Source organism: Abramis brama (genome assembly GCF_963993115.1).
Source record: "Abramis brama genome assembly, chromosome: 25".
NCBI lineage: Eukaryota > Metazoa > Chordata > Actinopteri > Cypriniformes > Leuciscidae > Abramis > Abramis brama.
This window is the reverse complement of record NC_139987.1, coordinates 5093257-5111177: the sequence shown is the minus strand read 5'-3', so window position 1 is coordinate 5111177 and position 17921 is coordinate 5093257. Positions and strand designations below refer to the sequence as shown.

The window sequence follows — 17921 nt, the reverse complement described above, 5'->3', positions numbered from 1 at the left end:
ATAAGTATGGTATATAAGTGTAAGTATACTCTAGAGTAACAATGTTCCTGCTTTTTGTGGGGAAAAATATGGTAAAACACATCTACCTGTAACTGGAGGGCTTTTACTATTTGTAATTTTTTTACTAACTGAAAATTGTAAAATGTTGGTTATTATTATGGTATTTGCATTAACATGCACTGATGCATTTCATACTTTGATGTAGACCTTGCTTTGAGGTTGATAACCAAGGTTTAGGAAGGGGTTCAAAGTTTATCACACTGTAATTTGTGGTGGTATGGAAAATAGATGGTGTTGTAGTTTGTTTTCTGGGTAGATGTGCAAATGTAGGCTAATAGATGGTGTTATAGTTTGTTTTCTGGGTAGATGTGTAAATGTAACAGGTGTTTCCTATTCAGAGAACTATAAGAATCAGTGGTTTACCGTGATGATAGTGGTTAAACACTTAAGCAACTGTTTATTTACAAAAATGTAAATAAAATGTGAATAAGCTTTCGCTTATTCAATGTGATATTGCGTCGTTTATACTGATAGTGTACAGTGTGGACAGGGAACTTTTTGCCATGGCTGATTTTGTCCCCACCACTTTGTGAAATATTTCACAGTAAAATGTATCAAATTCTGTGAAATAATCATTTTTGAGCAGGATTTTTCATTTTGTTCATGTGTTGTAAAACAAGTGTTGTTCCATTGCTGGAATTTATGTTTATGTTTATGATTGTTAGTAATTTTCCTCCCTGCACACAACTCGCACACTCCACTCTGTTATCCATACTTCACTATTATTTCTAGTTATATATCACATAATGAAATGCAAACAAACATGTCCCCACACTTCCATTAATTCACTGACGTGCAGATGCAATTTTTATTTTATGTGCGTCATTGGCTTAGAAGTGTTTAACTTTTAAATGTAGTTTGATTTAACTTGTGCAATAATGTCGTTTTAGATTATAGCATGAAAAAACAAGTTGAAATCATTTATACATTAAATGCTAAAAGGCATCAGATGTGGATTGTGAGTTGAGAGTTATTTAGGGCAATACTGGGAATCATATTTTGCTGAGGAGATTACAGAGCAACAATCATAATCACCCATTGTGCGCACGGCTGGATGAAGAGGTAACACGGCGAGGACGTCACGTAGCTCTCAGACTGAAGCTGAAGGCCATATTTATAGTGTTTAACTCAATGGCCAGGCTTCCTTTTAAAAGAATTACTTTCAAATAATGTAGGCTTATTTTTTTAAAGGGGTCATGCCATACATTTGTTAATAATTTATTTCCCAACAGTCTGCATGTAGCCCAATGATAGTCAGTTGTTGTTTTTTTGCAGATCTCTCAATTTCTGTTGAGTTCAGACCCTCAGTTCATTGAGTCTTCAGATTACCTCATGTAGTTGCGTTGGAAGAGAAGTGCTCATATAGGTTTTCACTGTGGCAGCACCTCTCTGCAGATTTTGCTCAGTATATCCCTGATATCTGCTGTAACTTGACTCTGTCCATCACTGTCCTACATGTAAGCCTGTTCATTCTGTTTCAGAACCCAGTCATGGAGGAGACGGTGTGGGAGCAGTACACTGTGACCCTACAGCGGGTGAGTACCTCATCCTGCAGGACGTTAGTCTGGAGAGCAACAGAGTTCTGATTGCTCCTGAATGCTAACTTCTAGCCTTTTTGTTTCTCACTGAAAAGCTTTGCATTCTGGTGTATTTATAGGAGCTTTTTGTTGCTTAAATGTTGGGTTGGGAATCAAAAATCGATTCCAATTCTGGATTTGAATACGTAAGGTCAGGAATCGGATACTAGTTATAAAAAAAACATTTTTTTGGATTCCTCTTATCGATTCGGACAAATACACCCAAAATTATGTCAAAATATCCTCATAAACAGTCAGTTTTGTCTTAATGGAACATAAACGGTTGAGAAAGTGTGTAACAGTATATTGTATATTGTGTGTAACAGTAAATTGGATCCGTGCATTGTCTTAAAGTGACAGCAGCCTAATATTCCTGCTGACATCTGTATAATTAATGTTAATCAAACAACAAAAGACAAAGAGAAAATTCACTCACTGATCTTAACTGAAATTTATATTATAATATAATATAGTATAGTATATTCATATAATATACTATATAACTATAGTTAGGCTAGTTGTTTTTACTGAAGTATTTTTGTTAAAAACCAAGAGTTCTTCAGCCTGAAGATTTTTGTTCGTGGTATTCAGCTGCAACTAAATATTTAGCAAAAAGACTTAGAATAACTGTGAAATGATATCGAAGTTTTTTTTTTTTTTTACCTTATTGTAATTGAAAATAGGAATCGATAAGAATCAGAATCGATAAGCAGAATTGGAATCGAAATCGATAAAATATTTCCCAACCCTACTTAAATATCAAGTGTGTATTTTCTGCACCTCTAGCATTAGATCTATTGTGTAATCTAAAGAGTGCAGTGGCATACATCCATTGCTGCAGAAGACGCACTGCATCATCAACCTGGTGAACTGAATCGCACATAGTACTTTTTTTAATATAACTGTTGTATAAATTGAATTCCGGGGTATCTTATTAAATAGTTATTGCTGCCTGTACATCTGAATGAATTTAAAGTGTTTAATATAGTAAATAAATGAAGGGCTTCTAGGAATGGAAGCAAAGACATTTAAAATGGACACTTTGCCTTGATATAGGACTCCAAGATGGGCTTTGGCATCGCTGTGTCTGGAGGACGGGACAACCCAAACGAAGAAAGTGGAGACACGGCAATTGTCGTATCTGATGTGCTGCAAGGGGGTCCTGCAGATGGCTTGCTATTGTAAGCTATTAAACAATATTTAAAGCATCACAACCTTTGATAAGAATTGTAGTCCCATAAGGGCTTTTCACACTGTGCTTACCGGGTTATCATCATAAGTCCTGCTTTTAACCCTCTGTATAGGATGTTTCATACTTGTAATTTAGAAGCAGGGTTTGCACCTCTTTACCTGGGGTTATTGCTGTGTTAACCTCGCATTACAGTGTGAAACGAAGCGGTGTTAGAATGGTACGACTAGATGCTTAGCAACAGTCGTTTCAGAGTTTGAGGGGAAAATGTCAAATGGTGACAGAAAACGCATCAACTGTAAATGAAGAGACCATTTCATTCTTACCTTTTATTGTCCAAAAAGTCCATTCCAACTTGATATTATGGTCAGCAATATATTATCCAAGGATGCGCAGCGCTAGAGCCTTTATGTAAACATATCACATGCAGCATTCATCCAATCAATGACACTGACACAGAAAATATGAAAATTAAGACGTAAACAGCATTTATGTAGGAATACCAATAAAAAGTTTCGACAGTGAAAACGAATATGCTAATGAACACTAATTTTATTTGAAAAGTTAAATGTATAAATAATATATTTATATAAATATAAACGTATACATTAAATTACATATCATATTATAGAATTTTTAAATATAAGCAGTAACCATCAGATATTTCTCAATGTTCAAGAAAAATTTAACAAAGTTTTCAGTGTTCTTATAAGCAATAGACTCAAAAATACAAATGAAGTCTTTTTTTTTTTTTTTGTCTACCAACAATTATTCTAATGTTTAATTCATGGTTCAATTGTTAATATTGACTTAAATGTCAGCACCAAAGTGACATTCCTCAACTGTTGGATTTGAACATAGTCAGTCACTTTATGAAGTGCAAGAGCGTGGACTAATACTATTTCATGATGATGTCCAGTGAAAATGACAGAGTGATGCAGGTCAACGCTGTGGTCATGGACGGTGCCCCACACACCTTTGCAGTGCAGACTCTCCGCAAATGTGGCAAAGTAGCCAAAATCGTGAGTGAAACATAAATTATTTGTCATTTTGATTGCAATAAAGACCAAGCACTTTTTTGTAGACAGTTAAAACAAAGGTTTAATGAATAATACATTTTTGTTCCCATCCTTCATCAGACGATAAAGAGAGCTAGAAAAATTCCCATCAACCTGGTTAAACGCGCCCCATCCCCAGATGACAGAGTTTTCAGCGGCGACTACAACGATGACTACGAGTACGACCAGGACCGGCGCAGCGTGTACAGCGGGCGCAGTTACCCTGACCGGGGCGCCAGCCTGGACCGCGAGCGCGAGCGGGACTACGAGCGCAGTCGCGGGAGGAGCATGGAGAGAGGCGTGAGCCCCGAGAGGCCGTACAGACGAGACGGCAGCCGCGGCCGGATACTGGACCGGGAGCGCAGCCCCGATCCCCGTCACCGGAGCGACCACAACCTGGATCGCGACCACAGCCCGGACCGACATCACCGGAGCGATCGCACGCTGGACCGCAACTACAGTCCAGACCGGCGCTATCGCAGCGAACACATGCTGGACCGAGAGCACAGTCCAGACAGACGATACCGCAGCGACCGCACGCTGGACCGATCGCACAGTCCCGACACACACAGGCTGCCAGAACCTGCTCGCGGATACAGCAGAGAGAATTTAGCCAGTGACCACGAGCGCAGGAGGTACGAGCACCGGCAGGACGAGCCCATGAAGAGGAGTAACAGTCGAGACCAGCTGGATGTCTCGCCCGCGCCTCAACGACACGAACCCTTGGAGAAGCCGCTCAGTGTTACTCTTCTAAAGAACCGGCCCAATGATGGTAGATGCGCATCGGGTTCTTTTACCTGTTTGTTTTCCAGTTTCAACCTGCAGCTCACCCTCTTAACAATCTGTTTTCCCATGTTTGTCCAGAATATGGCCTCCGTCTTGGCAGTCAGTTGTTCATCAAAGAGATGACGAGCACAGGCCTGGCATCCAGAGAAGGCAAACTACAAGAAGGCGACATTATTCTGAAAGTAGGTGTCTGGAGCAACCACTCAGAATGCCTTCAAGTGTGGGTATCTGCAGGTCGGAGTAATAGGTGTGCCGGTCTTTACTCTTGGTTGCGAAAGCGGTCTGTTAGGGTGTGGTGTAGGCTTAGGGGTTAGTTATTTATGTTCTTGTGTACCTTTCGGCTCACTCATTACGACCTGCATCTATCCTTGTCTCATGTGTTTTGCTCTAGCATGCACTACTAATTCTCTTCAGAAAATGTAAAAAATAAAAAATGATACACTAGTACTACCATCCAAAAGTTTAGAATAAGATTTTTTTTTAAACTTTTTTGTATGAAGTCTCTTATGCTCACCGAGGCTGCATTTATTTGATTAAAAATACAGTAACAACAGTAATAATGTGAAATATTATTACAAATCAAAATAACCATTTTCTATTTTAATGTATTTTGAAATGTATTTTATTCCTGTGATCAAAGCTGAATCTTCAGCATCAATACTCCAGTCTTCAGTGTCGCATGATCCTTTAGAAATCATTCTGATGATTTGACGATCAAGAAACATTTCTGATTCTGATCTGCTGCTTCATATTTATTTGGAGACAGATTTTTTTTTTTTCTCTATGAAATGATTGTACTATATTTGAGTTCGCTTTTTTTTTTAGAGGATTTTATGGTACTAATTTATATTTATGCAGTAGTTATAATCCATTTATTCACTTTTTGAGCATGGACCTGAAAATGAAATTTCTAACTTTAATGGATAAATCTTGAATGCTTTGGAGCACAAAGTTTGGCAGATTATTGCTGAACTGAAAAAAAGTTTTCAAATGAACTTAAAATATATATATATTGTTATGAAAAATGCACAAAAATACCATTTTCAATTTTTATACGAAATATGTATTTTCCAAAACATATTTTACTCTAAAACTGTGAGAAAATCAAAGCCATAAATCTAAACAAGTTGTGCTCCAAATTTGACGTTGATATCTCAAAAAATTGCTTGCAGTAAGATTCATTTTGGCCGCTGTACCAAACGTTTCCACTAGATGAAATTCGTCTTCCAATCATTTTTGACCGTGAACAGTTTAACCCTTTCAAATCATGTCCATGATTTTTTTTTGTGTGTTTTTAAAAGTTCTTTAAAAAAAAATCTTGCTGACCCTTGCTGAATGTTAGTGTATGATTGTTACTTGAAGCTGTTTATCATAAGATCTTAGATTTGAAGTGCTTCATTTGTTCTTCATTAACACAGTGTGTTTTGGTGTGTCAGATTAACGGGACGGTCACAGAGAATCTGTCTCTGAGCGACGCAGGAAAGCTGATCGAGAAGTCTCGTGGGAAGCTGCAGCTGATGGTGCAGAGGGATCGCAGTCAGGTGCTCATCCGAGTCCCGCCCATGGCAGACAGCGACTCGGAGATGGATGGTGAGCGGCTCTACAGACCCTAACAGAGCAACATTAGCAGATAATCAGTCACAACATTTCTGATTTAATTAAAGCCCTCTAATAATGGCTTGATGAGCAGATTTCTCTTTGCCATTGATGTATTTCCTGTTCAAATCAAAGGGACAGTAGCCTTTACTTCAAAGCCATGAATGATGATTTGTTAATTGTTGTTGCTGTTGGTGTGAAGTGGTATTAGGGGGAAATACAGAGCATTTGATTGGACAAAAATGTGTGTACGGCCCTGTTATTTATTTATTTTTAAGGTTGAGACCCTATATTATGGCTGCTGATACAGGCATAAAATAAATTATTTTCTCAGTATATTGCATCAATACTTAAGATCCTTGCATCAGTTTAATTGATTTAATCCAAATATTTAATAAGCAATAATTCATATTAATTATTGTTTGCATTTATATACAGTAATTACCTTGTGATGTGTCTGATGTTGTGAGGTATTTGGCAATGCCTTGCCCGAATTTCTAAGAGACCTCTGGCCTCTTAACTTATTTTTTTGATCTGCTGTACTGACACTGGATTGGAGAGAAAAGCTTTTGATTTTGGGAGGATTACATAAACACTACCCATAATCCAAAGCTTATGAAAATTGTCATTTTACCAACTCTAGTGAGACTCGTCCCATGTTTTGGAAGTCGTTTATGTTTTTCTGAAAATCCTCCGTATTGGTTTTTTGATCACATAATATAAGATGTTAGAATGAAGGAAATCAAATCTGGTTTTAATTATTAACTTATTGTCTTTTGCACAGGGTTAGAGATTTGAATCCCTAAATAAAAGTGGGATGTGTATAACCCATCATGCACCGTTTTCACTGCAAACACGAATGATGCCTGAAGCCTGTTGCAGTGTGATAATGACATCTACTGTGTGTTGCAGATATCTCCGAGATTGAGTCGTACCGCTCATATTCTCCTCAGGAGGATCGGCGGAGCCATCACTCAGACCTCTCGTCACACTCCTCTAACGAGAGGCTACAAGACAAAAACAGGTAATACACTACCATACACTAAGAATTCAATTGTGACCAAGTATTGTTTGCAAACATTAGAGTAATTTACAGGTTCTACAGCATTTATTAATCTTAGTTAATGTCAATTTCAAAATGTACTAATATATTATTAAAATCAATTGTATTTCTTCATATTATTCATTGGACCTGAACTAATGACTACTAACAATGAACAGTTAACAAAGATTAATAAATGCTGTAACAGATAGATTGCTTGTTTTTTAAAGTTAGTTAATGCATTAACTAACAGTGTGACCTTAAAGGTATACAATGTAACACAACTTTGTTTAGGTTGTGCTTCGGATTTAGCTGCTCCATGTTAACCTTTCTCACTAATTTAAAGTACTTGTTAATTTAAAATTTAACTTAATCAGAAACTTGGTGATAAAACTAAATATACATTTTTATTTTAAAAATAATTTAATTTGACAGCATGATAGACTATTTTCCAAATGAACTGACATCACATTCAATAGAAATGTTGCTAATAACGGTGCAGAAGGAGAAACTGGTTTTCTGTCTTTTGTTGGCAGAGATGATCCTCCTAACAGACTGGCTAAAATGGGAGCGATGCCGACTCCATTCAGAGCAGCGCCAGCGGATCTGCCACCTCCACCTATAGAGAAAGACGAGCCTCGCAGCGAGTCTCCAGGTACCACAGTTCCTCCAGACTGCAATCATTCAGCAGAAATGGAATTATTTAATGCAATCTTCTGGTCATTTTCAGCATGTAGAATCAGGATCAGGGGTCCCGCTCCTGGAGGCCCACTGTCCTGCAGAGTTCAGCTCAAACCTATATGACCAAAATCTTTTATCACCATTTGAGTATTTTATTTCACAATAAATCAATGTATATTACAACATAGTTATTTTTGCTTTAAATAAGGTATTTATATCAAAAGTTTTGATACCATTGATAATTCTTGTCACCAATTTCAATATCACAAAAAAACAATACTAGCCTAAGTAAAAAAAACTCATAGCTTACTCTTTGTTGTTTGATTAACATTAATGACAGACAGCAGCAGGTTTATTGAGCTACTGTCACTTTAAGACCGAATGCACTGATCTAATATAGCCTACTGATACACATGCACTTTCTTTCTCAACTGTTTACCTTCACTTAAGACATAAATAACTGTTTATGAAGCTACTTGCTAAGATGATAATTTTGACACATAAGTGTGTGTTTTTGACCGTTAAAGTCCATTTAGGCGGCAAAAATAACAGTTCAGTACACACATGCTCATCGGCTTCATGTGCGTACGTCTCTCAGACAGAAACCAGAAACTATCTCTCAGCCAGCACATGCATATACCTTATACCATATGCTTAAAAAGTGCATGTAAACAATAGGCTTTTGTGACCATGCAGCGCAGCAATGTCACGCAAGCGTAACCACAATAGAGACGATAGTCTAAAAATCGGTTAATATCGGTATATCCCAGTTAAACACACCTGAACAGCTAATCAAGGTCTTACCACTAGAAATTTCCATACAGGTGTGTTGGAGCTGAACTCCACAATGGCCTCCAGGGCTGTTTGGACTAGAAGAGACAGATGATGAGAACGTGGTTTTTTTATTTTTATTTTTTTTATATACAGATCCTGTGGTAAATGTTGCTCCAAAAAGTGTTCCAGTAAAAGCCAAACCTCTGCCAAAAGTTCCCTTGCGGCCCAGTCTGGAGGACCAGGAAATATACGGGTTTGTACTTGACTGATTCTTGGCTTTTTAATCCAGATTTTAAGATAAACCTAAAAGCTATTCATTTAATCCTGCCTATAGTGAAAACATATTTGATAAAGGGATTTTGAAGTTTGGCATGCAGTTTACTAATCAACATCTCAACAAAAATTGAACCAATGGACATTTAAATTTCAGTAGCCATTTTAAGCCTTAATATTTAGCATTTTTGCACTCCTGACACAAAGATCCCCTTTCCCCATGTGCTTGGATCCCGATTATTGCCACTTACAGATATTTTTAGGCAAACTTGTGATTCTAACGAAAAATATCCCACAGCCCCAACACTGTGATGGTGCGCTTTCTGAAGGGTGATAGTGTTGGCCTGCGTCTTGCTGGAGGAAATGATGTGGGCATTTTTGTGGCGGGCGTTCAGGAGGACAGCCCTGCCGAGGTGGAGGGACTCCGCACTGGAGACCAGATCGTGAAGGTGCAACACCACTGGCTCTGCGTTATAAGATTACGTGCCTTCATCCTTTATACGTTTTGTCCACATTATCGACTGATCGTTTGTGTTTTTCTTTCCCTGCAGGTCAATAATATGGATTTCAGAGGAATGGTCCGGGAAGATGCGGTTCTGTATTTACTGGAGGTTCCCAAAGGAGAGGATGTGACCATCTTGTCTCAAAGCAAACCTGATGGTAGTTCAAAACACCCCTCTGTAGTCACTACAGTATATATGTATATGTATGTATGTATGTATATGTATATATATATATATATATATATATATATATATATATATATATATATATATATATTTATATTTATTTATTTATTTATTTATTTATTTAAATTTATATATATTTTTATGTGTGTGTGTATTTTTATTTATATGTATTTTTATTTTAATGTTTTTGAAAGAAGTTTCTTATGTTCACCAAGGCTGCATTTATTTGATTTAAAATACAGTAAAAACAGTAATATAGTGAAATGTTATTAGAATGCAAAATAATTGGTTTCCATGTGAATATATTATCAAATGTATTTTATTCCAGTGATCAAGGCTGAATTTTCAGCATCATTACTCCAGTCTTCAGTGTCACATGATCCTTCAGAAATCATTCTAATATGATGATTTGATGATCAAGAAACATTTCTGATTATTATCAATGTTGAAAACAGTTGCGCTGCTTCATATTTTAACATTTTGTGCTACTTAAACTGTGATGCATTACCATTGAGAAGTTTGGGATAAGTAAAAAAAGAAATCAATACTTTTATTCAGCAGGAGTGCGTTAAATTGATCAAAAGATAAGGACTTTTTCTGTTTTAAATAAATGTTGTTTTTTTTTACTTTGTATTCATCTAAAGATGTATCACAGTTTCCACAAAAATATGAAGCAGCACAGCAGTTTCCAGCATTGATGATAATAATAAATGTTTCTTGAGCATTAAATCATCATATCAGAATGATTTCTGAAGGATCATGTGACACTGAAGACTGGAGTAATGATGCTGAAAATTCAGCTTTGATCACTGGAATAAAATACATCTTAAAATATATTACAAAAAAAAGGTGTTTTTATTTTTAAAGTGTAATCAGATTTGTAGTTCTCTGCAGTAAAAGTGCTGTGAATTATTCTCGTTTTATTTTAGTTTATAAAGACATCCTGGCGTCTGGACGAGGGGATAACTTCTTCATCAGAACTCATTTTGAGTACGAGAAAGAGCTTCCTCAGAGCTTGACCTTCTCCAGAGGGGAGATATTTAAAGTGGTGGACACCCTGTACGACGGAAAGCTGGGTAACTGGCTCGCCATCCGCACGGACAAAGACAATCAGCTCCTGGAGAAAGGCATCATACCCAGCAAGAGCAGGTGAGATCATGTGAATGTATGTGGATCACTAGAAGGACAACTTCTCTTGATGTTAACATGAAATCAAAACCAACCCCTGAAATGACATTTTCTATTTGCTGACATCACCTAGTCACAGTCACCCTTTGACATTGACTTTAAAAGCACATTATTTGTTAGGTGTTTGTGTGATCACTTTGTTTATCAGAGCGGAGCAGATGGCCAATGTTCAGAATGCACAGAAAGGCTCTGCCAATGACAGAGGAGATTTCTGGAGGCTGAGAGGTCAAAGGGCAGTCAAGAAAAAAGATCTTCGCAAGAGCAGAGAGGATCTCACTGCCACACCAGTCACTACACGCTTCCCAGCCTACGAGAGAGTGGTGCTGCGCGAGGGTACGCCCAGCATGCTTTACTTCACATAATATGCATTTAAAAAAAACATTTCAATGTGGTTTTGAGCTTAATAAAAATAAAAATGTCTAAAGTCTTTTCTTAAGATTTTATTATTATTTCTATTTTACAGGAGGATTTACCTAATATGCTTTGTTAGTTTATGCATACTTTTGAATAATTTAGTGCTTTTTATTTTTTTTAAATGTATTAAAATGCAAAGATTTTTCGGAACACTTTACTTAAAGCCTTTAAATATAATGCTTTATAAAAGTATTTTAATGCATTAATTGTTCCACTTCATGAGGCACTTTATGGTTTCATGATAATTGTAACCAGTTATAATACATTATAATACTTGTCTATTCATTGTTACTCCTTTAAAAAGTGTAATGCATTATAACACGACAAACAACAATTTCAGACCCAACAAGGAATCTGCAAATATTATTATGCATTTTAACTTTGGTTACAATTATTTATGAAAAGATATAATACATTATAACATACGTTACGATATAGTGCTGGTTAGATGAGGCACTCAACTTGTTTTTTCTTTATACATGCAATTCAATATGTTTTATAAATATTTGAATATTTTTATATAAATTATATAAAAATATTTTTATATAAATTAAAAAATGAAAACCTTAGGGATGTGATGAGGTTATACACGATATTGGGTTCACGAGAACGAGAAGATATTATAACATTTTTAAGAAATCTTCAGTGATGAAATATATGACTGGAAAAATAGCCTTTTATTCGACTGAAAGTCACAAAATGCAAAACAATGCAGGTGCATTTTGAAATGTTTTAAGTAACCTAGGGCTGTCACTAATTATTATTTTGGTAATCGAGTAGTCGGTTCATTATTTTGACGATTAATCAAGTAATCTGATATTTTCCAGAAACTCAACTTAGTGAACTTGATATCGCGAGACAGCTTTTCACCTTCACTTCAACCTCACCTCGTTTTAATATCGCGGGATCTCGTTTATGTGTGTTTGTGTACTAAGACTTCTTTCTTTGTCTCTCCACCACCAGCTGGGTTTAGACGACCCGTCGTAATATTCGGCCCCATTTCAGACGCAGCCAATGAAAAACTTGCCAATGATCTTCCAGATGAGTTTATCGTAGCAAGTAAGCCATTCACAACCTTATAAAAGATCTCTGCAAATATAGTGGTGTGTGGATGAGATTTTTGATCTGTGCATGTTTTTCGTGTGACAGAGACAGAACCTAAAGACGCGGGCTCCGAGAAGCCGTCAGGTGTGGTGAGACTCAATACTATTCGTCAGATCATCGAGCAGGTAAACACCCCACAGTCAGCCCTCAGGATCTCGGTGTAAAAATTCATTAATATCTAAGAAACAATCTTTTTTCTCTTGTTCATAGGATCTACACGCTCTGCTTGACGTCACTCCAAAGGCTGTAGACACCCTAAATTACACCCAGTGGTATCCCATCGTCATTTTCCTCAACCCAGATAGCAAGCAGGGGGTGAAGACCATGAGAAACCGCCTGGTTCCCGGCTCCAACCGCAGCTCACGCAAGCTCTACGAACAAGCAGTTAAACTGCGGAAAACCTGCTCACACCTGTTCACTGGTAAGTCTGATGAGCCGTTCCTCAGGAAATGTCAAAATATACTCATAATATACACTATTTTAGATGATCAATGTCTACATTTTTATTCTTTATCCAGCTACCATTGATCTGAACTCTTCCCATGATGCCTGGTTTGGAAGTCTCAAGGAAGCCATACGAGAACAACAAGATAAAGCCGTCTGGGTCTGTGAAAGCAAGGTAAGCATTTATTCCTGACATAATACAATATACACGGTTACAATAAACTTGCCTGTCAGGGCTCGACAATAAGGACAGCCGGATGGCCCGGGGTGAGCGTGAAAGATCCCGATCAGGCCAGTGCTGAATCGGCACGAAAATGCATCAATTGCACGTGTTTTAAGCCTTGCCAATATAAGCATTCAAGCACAAGACACGAAAGAGAACTTAAATCGCGCACTGTTTTCTTCGCACATCCAAAGCGCGCCCACTGATAGTTGTCCTAAAATAGACCAATACAGACAAAATTATGTCAAAATGCCTGTCTTGGTGAATATCCTAGTAAACACAGTCGGTTATGTAAACGGTTAAGAAAGGAAGCGCATGTGTGACAGTATATTAGATCCGTGCATTCGGTCTTAAAATGACAGCAGCCTAATAAACCTTCTGCCGCTTGTCATTAATGTTGGTCAAAAAGTAAACTAAGGACAAGGATAAAAACACTCACTGCTCTTGTCTGAATAACTTTTGTAACTTTAATAAGGATTAATCTGTATTTAATGTATACAGCGTAAGGGATAATGTACATCCAGCCAGTTGTTATCGCAGAAGTTTGAGCTTTAATATTTTATTAGCTCACCAAACACAAAACACCGCTGGTGTGGACCCTATTTTGGTTATCTTAATATTTTTGTTGCATTTGTAAGTTAATAAAAATGTAACTGGGAGTGTAAGATAGGCACATAATATCAATATGTCGATCAATATACCTCTGGATCAAATCGTATTGCTGATTTTTTTTAGGAATCGGCAAATAACGTAACGCTGGCTAAGAGAATCAATATCAGATCGTATCGTCATGTCTGATTTACGCCCTGCTCTCTTCCCGGTCTGTCAGTAACGCTCTGTTTAGTTTCTGTCTCTATGAAGCCCCTCCTTCTGAAAAGCACAGTGTCCTCTGATAGGTCGGCTGGATCAGTGTGTTGTGATTGGTCAGCCGCTTCGAGTGTGTTTGGGAAATGCCCCGCCCCTTACCATAACCGCCAGTTTCAACATACTAACTAACTCAACCAGGCCTCGTCCCTTTATTCTGCGTATGATTGGGCGTGGATTATTTAAATTAGTTTTCTTCCGGGAACAAACACGTCACAATATTCCTCAAGATTACAATGGAGTCGTTTCAGAGTTCAGAAACGGCGATACTGATTTAGAGAATAACTCCTGCTGGAGGGACTTTGGGAACTTTACAGAGCTTTTATACTCTAAAGAAACATGAAAACATAATAAAGCATAAGACTTTTTTTTTATTATTAAAATGTGAAATAACAAATGATCAGACCTGTTAGAGCTGAACTGTGTGTGTGGTTTCAGCTTGATGGACCTGAGGAAGACTTGGATCTCCAGGACGATCGCATGTCATACCTGTCGGCCATGAGCGCAGACTACCTGAGCATGGACAGCCGCTTGACCAGCGATTACGAGGACACGGCGGATGAGGGCGGCGCGTACACCGATAATGAACTGGACGAGTCCACCGACGAGCCACAGCCCATGTCAGCGATCAGCCGCTCGTCTGAGCCTGTCAGCGAGGAGGTTAGTGTGGCTTCCTGTCCGTTTACCACTGTTGGCCATGTGATTCCAGCCGTACACATCTAGCACTACCTGGAAACACTGAGTCATTTGATTATCAAAATCTGTAAAGGTCACTCATCCTGATTTCATTATCGCTATCATTATCACTGACCGTCATATGAGCATCAGTGATGAGAAAATTGGGTTCATGGATCCAGCTTTGTGCACACTGCTCCCCACAGGACGCGTGTGAAACTGCACATCCAACACACATTTTGAATAGTTCAGTCATTTAAACAGGGTTTGATTTAATGACTCTAGAAGTCAAGTGGCGTGATTATCAAGTAAAAATCTTTTTTCTTTGTGTGAATGTACACAAAAAATGTTTTACCAACATTTTTATGGCAAAAATTACCCTTTAATTTACCTAGCAAGAATTTTAAATTATGAAGCATTAATATTATAAAGTTTTCTTGTTTTTTACCATTTGAACTAACCTTGCAATGTCATAAAAAAGGTCATTTTAATATATGGGGCCTTTCTGTGATATAATTTTCTGTTTTATGATATTCTGTTTCAGATGCTTATAATAGTTTGACAACTTTTCACTGTTTCACAACTATTACTTAACACTATCGTTCAGAAGTTTTTGGTCTGTAAGCTTATATATATATTAATGCATTCAGTCAGCAAGGATGCATTACAATGACCAAAAGTTACAGTAAAGGCATTTATAGCGTTACAAAGTGTTTCTATTTCAGATAAATGCTGTTCTTTTAACTTCTGTTCATCAAATTATCCTAAAAAAAATTTACCATGGTTTCCACAAAACTCTGAGGAGCACAACTGTTTTAACATTGATAATAATCAGAAATGTTTTTTTAGCATCAAAGAGACTTCTTTCCAAAAATAGTAGTGTATGTAGTAGTAGTAGTAGTAGTAGTATTAATAATAGTACAAGAAATATGCCAAAATCCGTCATAAAGCTTTATTCATAAAGTATTGTAGTTTTTATTGTAGACTTATTTTAGTTTTTCTCCGATTTTGAGTCTGTAACACTCATTCAACAATAGACATGCTTTCAGTGTGGTTTAGGTGGTGTTACAGTCATTGTCTGTATTTTGAATGTTTTTGAATGAATGAATGCTCTCACCCACTCAGAGGCCCATGCCTGTTCCCCATGAGCGCTCAAAGAAGCCCGCGAGCAGAGAGGTACAGCGGGACCCCAGCCCGCCTCCATCGTTTGTTCCTGAACCCCCCAAGGTCAGATGTCCTGTCATCTCCTTTATACCCCCCCCCCCGATACAGACAGCACCTCAGTTAAACCCCATGTGTTCCTGCAGGTCAGGTCAGCTCCCCGTCCTGCCGACTCCAGGAGTTTCGACTCCCGTTCCAGCAGCACAATCAGCAGTGATGTTCCTGTCAGTACCAAACCCCTTCCACCGCCAGTAGCCCAGAAGCCCAGTTTCAACGTGAAGACGGGCCCAGCTGACGACACGACCTCTAACGACCCCGCCGAGGACCCCGCCAACCGCACCTTCAGGGGAAAGGTGAAGGCTTTCGAGCAAATGGACAACCTGGCCCGGGCCAAAAGGATGCAGGAGCTCCAGGAGGCCGAACTAGCTCGGGTTTGTGATCTCAATCACACAAACTACACAAGCTGCTGTAGATCTGAGAGAAAGAACCTCACTAAACTATTACAAATCTCACATTTCACACCAAAATCAAAACAAAAAGATTTATTTTGCATAAAGAAAATTAAGCCATTCATTCATTATTGTCATAATTAAGCACATTTTCCCACAATTTCACAATTAGCACAATTTCAATTTGATTCAAATTATATTAAAATCAAATTGAAATGTGGGAAATGTGCTTAAATGTCATATGGTGTGCACACACAGACAGACACATATTTATTTATATATATATATATATATATATATATATACACATACACATACACATACACACGTATAGATAGATAGATAGATAGATAGATAGATATTTAAATTCAATTAAATTATAAAATTGAAGATATTTTTTCTTTAATTTTTGGGGTGAACCTTGACCTGGACATTTAATTTTTACAACTGTAAAAAAAAAAAAAAAGCTGGTATTTCTTCTTTTTTTTTATGTATCTGGTATTCATCTTTTTGGTTAACAGCTGGAAATATCTCAGAAACATCCAGATATTTACGCAGTTCCCCACAAACCCAAACCAAACCAAAACAGGCCACAACCAATTGGGTAAGTTTGTTTTTCGCCCCACCCTCTCTCTCTTTCCTTTTTTCTCTGATTCCCATTTCAACACATATATAAATCCCTGAAGTGTCTTAAATGGCACGTCCCATCAGTGATGGCTCTGTTCCCTTCAGCTCCAGCTCAAACTCTGAGTCCCAGAGCTCCTCCAAACCCCAGTATTCAGAGAGCCGCTCTCACTACCGCGCCGAGGATGAGGACGAGGAAGAGTATCGACGCCACCTGGTGGACCAGAACCGCAGAGGCTATTACAATCCCAAGAAATACAACGACACTGAACTCTAACTCCCCGTGATGTGCAGTGGAGCGGGATCTGTGCTGGGATATCTCCTGCGCATGTCATCAGAGAGGAAGAGAGAGTGTTGTGTGAGTGAGAGGGAATCATCTCTTGGAGATGGGATATTGTTCGCCACGTGCAATTTATAAAACAGCATTTTTTTATACCTGCAATGTTTTTATATGAAATTTCAGTGTATATTTCATGTCTTCTTGTAGTGATTTCTTTTCCAGGATATTTTGTGCATCTTTAGTTTTATTTTCCCACACTGTTTCTAATGAAAGCTACTAGATGGAGTTAACGTTACACTTTCCTTATTAACACCACTAAAATTTGCCATAAACCAAAATGAAATGTTATTTTCCCAAGCATTTGCTGGAGTGCCTTAATGTCATTGATCAAACATGTATTAACTGAACTTTAGAAAATTATTTTATGCTTACTGCATATTACTATGCTATAATTATGATTAAAACTGGCTTATGATAAGATCATGTGTAATGTTCACACTATTGTTATGCGTCTATGATCAGTGCTTTGGGTTTAACCACTAAAAAAACACAGAATGGTGGAATTTTAAATATTAAAGACAAATAAATAAACCTGACTTTTAATATTTCTGCTTTGCTTGTCTTTTTGCCTCATTATTTTTAATAACTTGAGCCATATTTAGAGCAGGGTTCTGATACAGGATATAGTTTTAGTGTCTGAAATGGTCACTATTAAATTTGTCTACAAAAAAATGCACATTTTTTATAATTTATTATCAATTGTGCCATTG

General features: G+C 37.6%; 1 protein-coding gene across 6 annotated transcripts in view; it reads left to right on the top strand.

Moving 5' to 3' along the window:
- The window catches only part of tjp2a (tight junction protein 2a (zona occludens 2)), a 38726-nt gene extending 20963 nt beyond the window's left edge, over positions 1–17763 (top strand). For all 6 annotated transcript variants that reach the window (XM_084103630.1, XM_084103631.1, XM_084103627.1 and 3 more), the window contains 22 exons: positions 1542–1595; positions 2694–2818; positions 3746–3848; positions 3966–4656; positions 4749–4852; positions 6107–6260; positions 7179–7290; positions 7845–7963; positions 8917–9016; positions 9335–9485; positions 9588–9696; positions 10655–10874; positions 11062–11246; positions 12291–12386; positions 12477–12556; positions 12642–12852; positions 12950–13050; positions 14401–14622; positions 15763–15864; positions 15945–16229; positions 16769–16851; positions 16980–17763. In XM_084103630.1, coding sequence (XP_083959756.1) covers positions 1551–1595; positions 2694–2818; positions 3746–3848; positions 3966–4656; positions 4749–4852; positions 6107–6260; positions 7179–7290; positions 7845–7963; positions 8917–9016; positions 9335–9485; positions 9588–9696; positions 10655–10874; positions 11062–11246; positions 12291–12386; positions 12477–12556; positions 12642–12852; positions 12950–13050; positions 14401–14622; positions 15763–15864; positions 15945–16229; positions 16769–16851; positions 16980–17148 — 3567 coding nt within the window. In that variant the 5' untranslated portion in view covers positions 1542–1550 and the 3' untranslated portion in view covers positions 17149–17763. The remainder of the gene's footprint in view (positions 1–1541; positions 1596–2693; positions 2819–3745; positions 3849–3965; positions 4657–4748; positions 4853–6106; positions 6261–7178; positions 7291–7844; positions 7964–8916; positions 9017–9334; positions 9486–9587; positions 9697–10654; positions 10875–11061; positions 11247–12290; positions 12387–12476; positions 12557–12641; positions 12853–12949; positions 13051–14400; positions 14623–15762; positions 15865–15944; positions 16230–16768; positions 16852–16979) is intronic.
- The last annotated feature ends 158 nt before the right edge of the window (positions 17764–17921 follow it).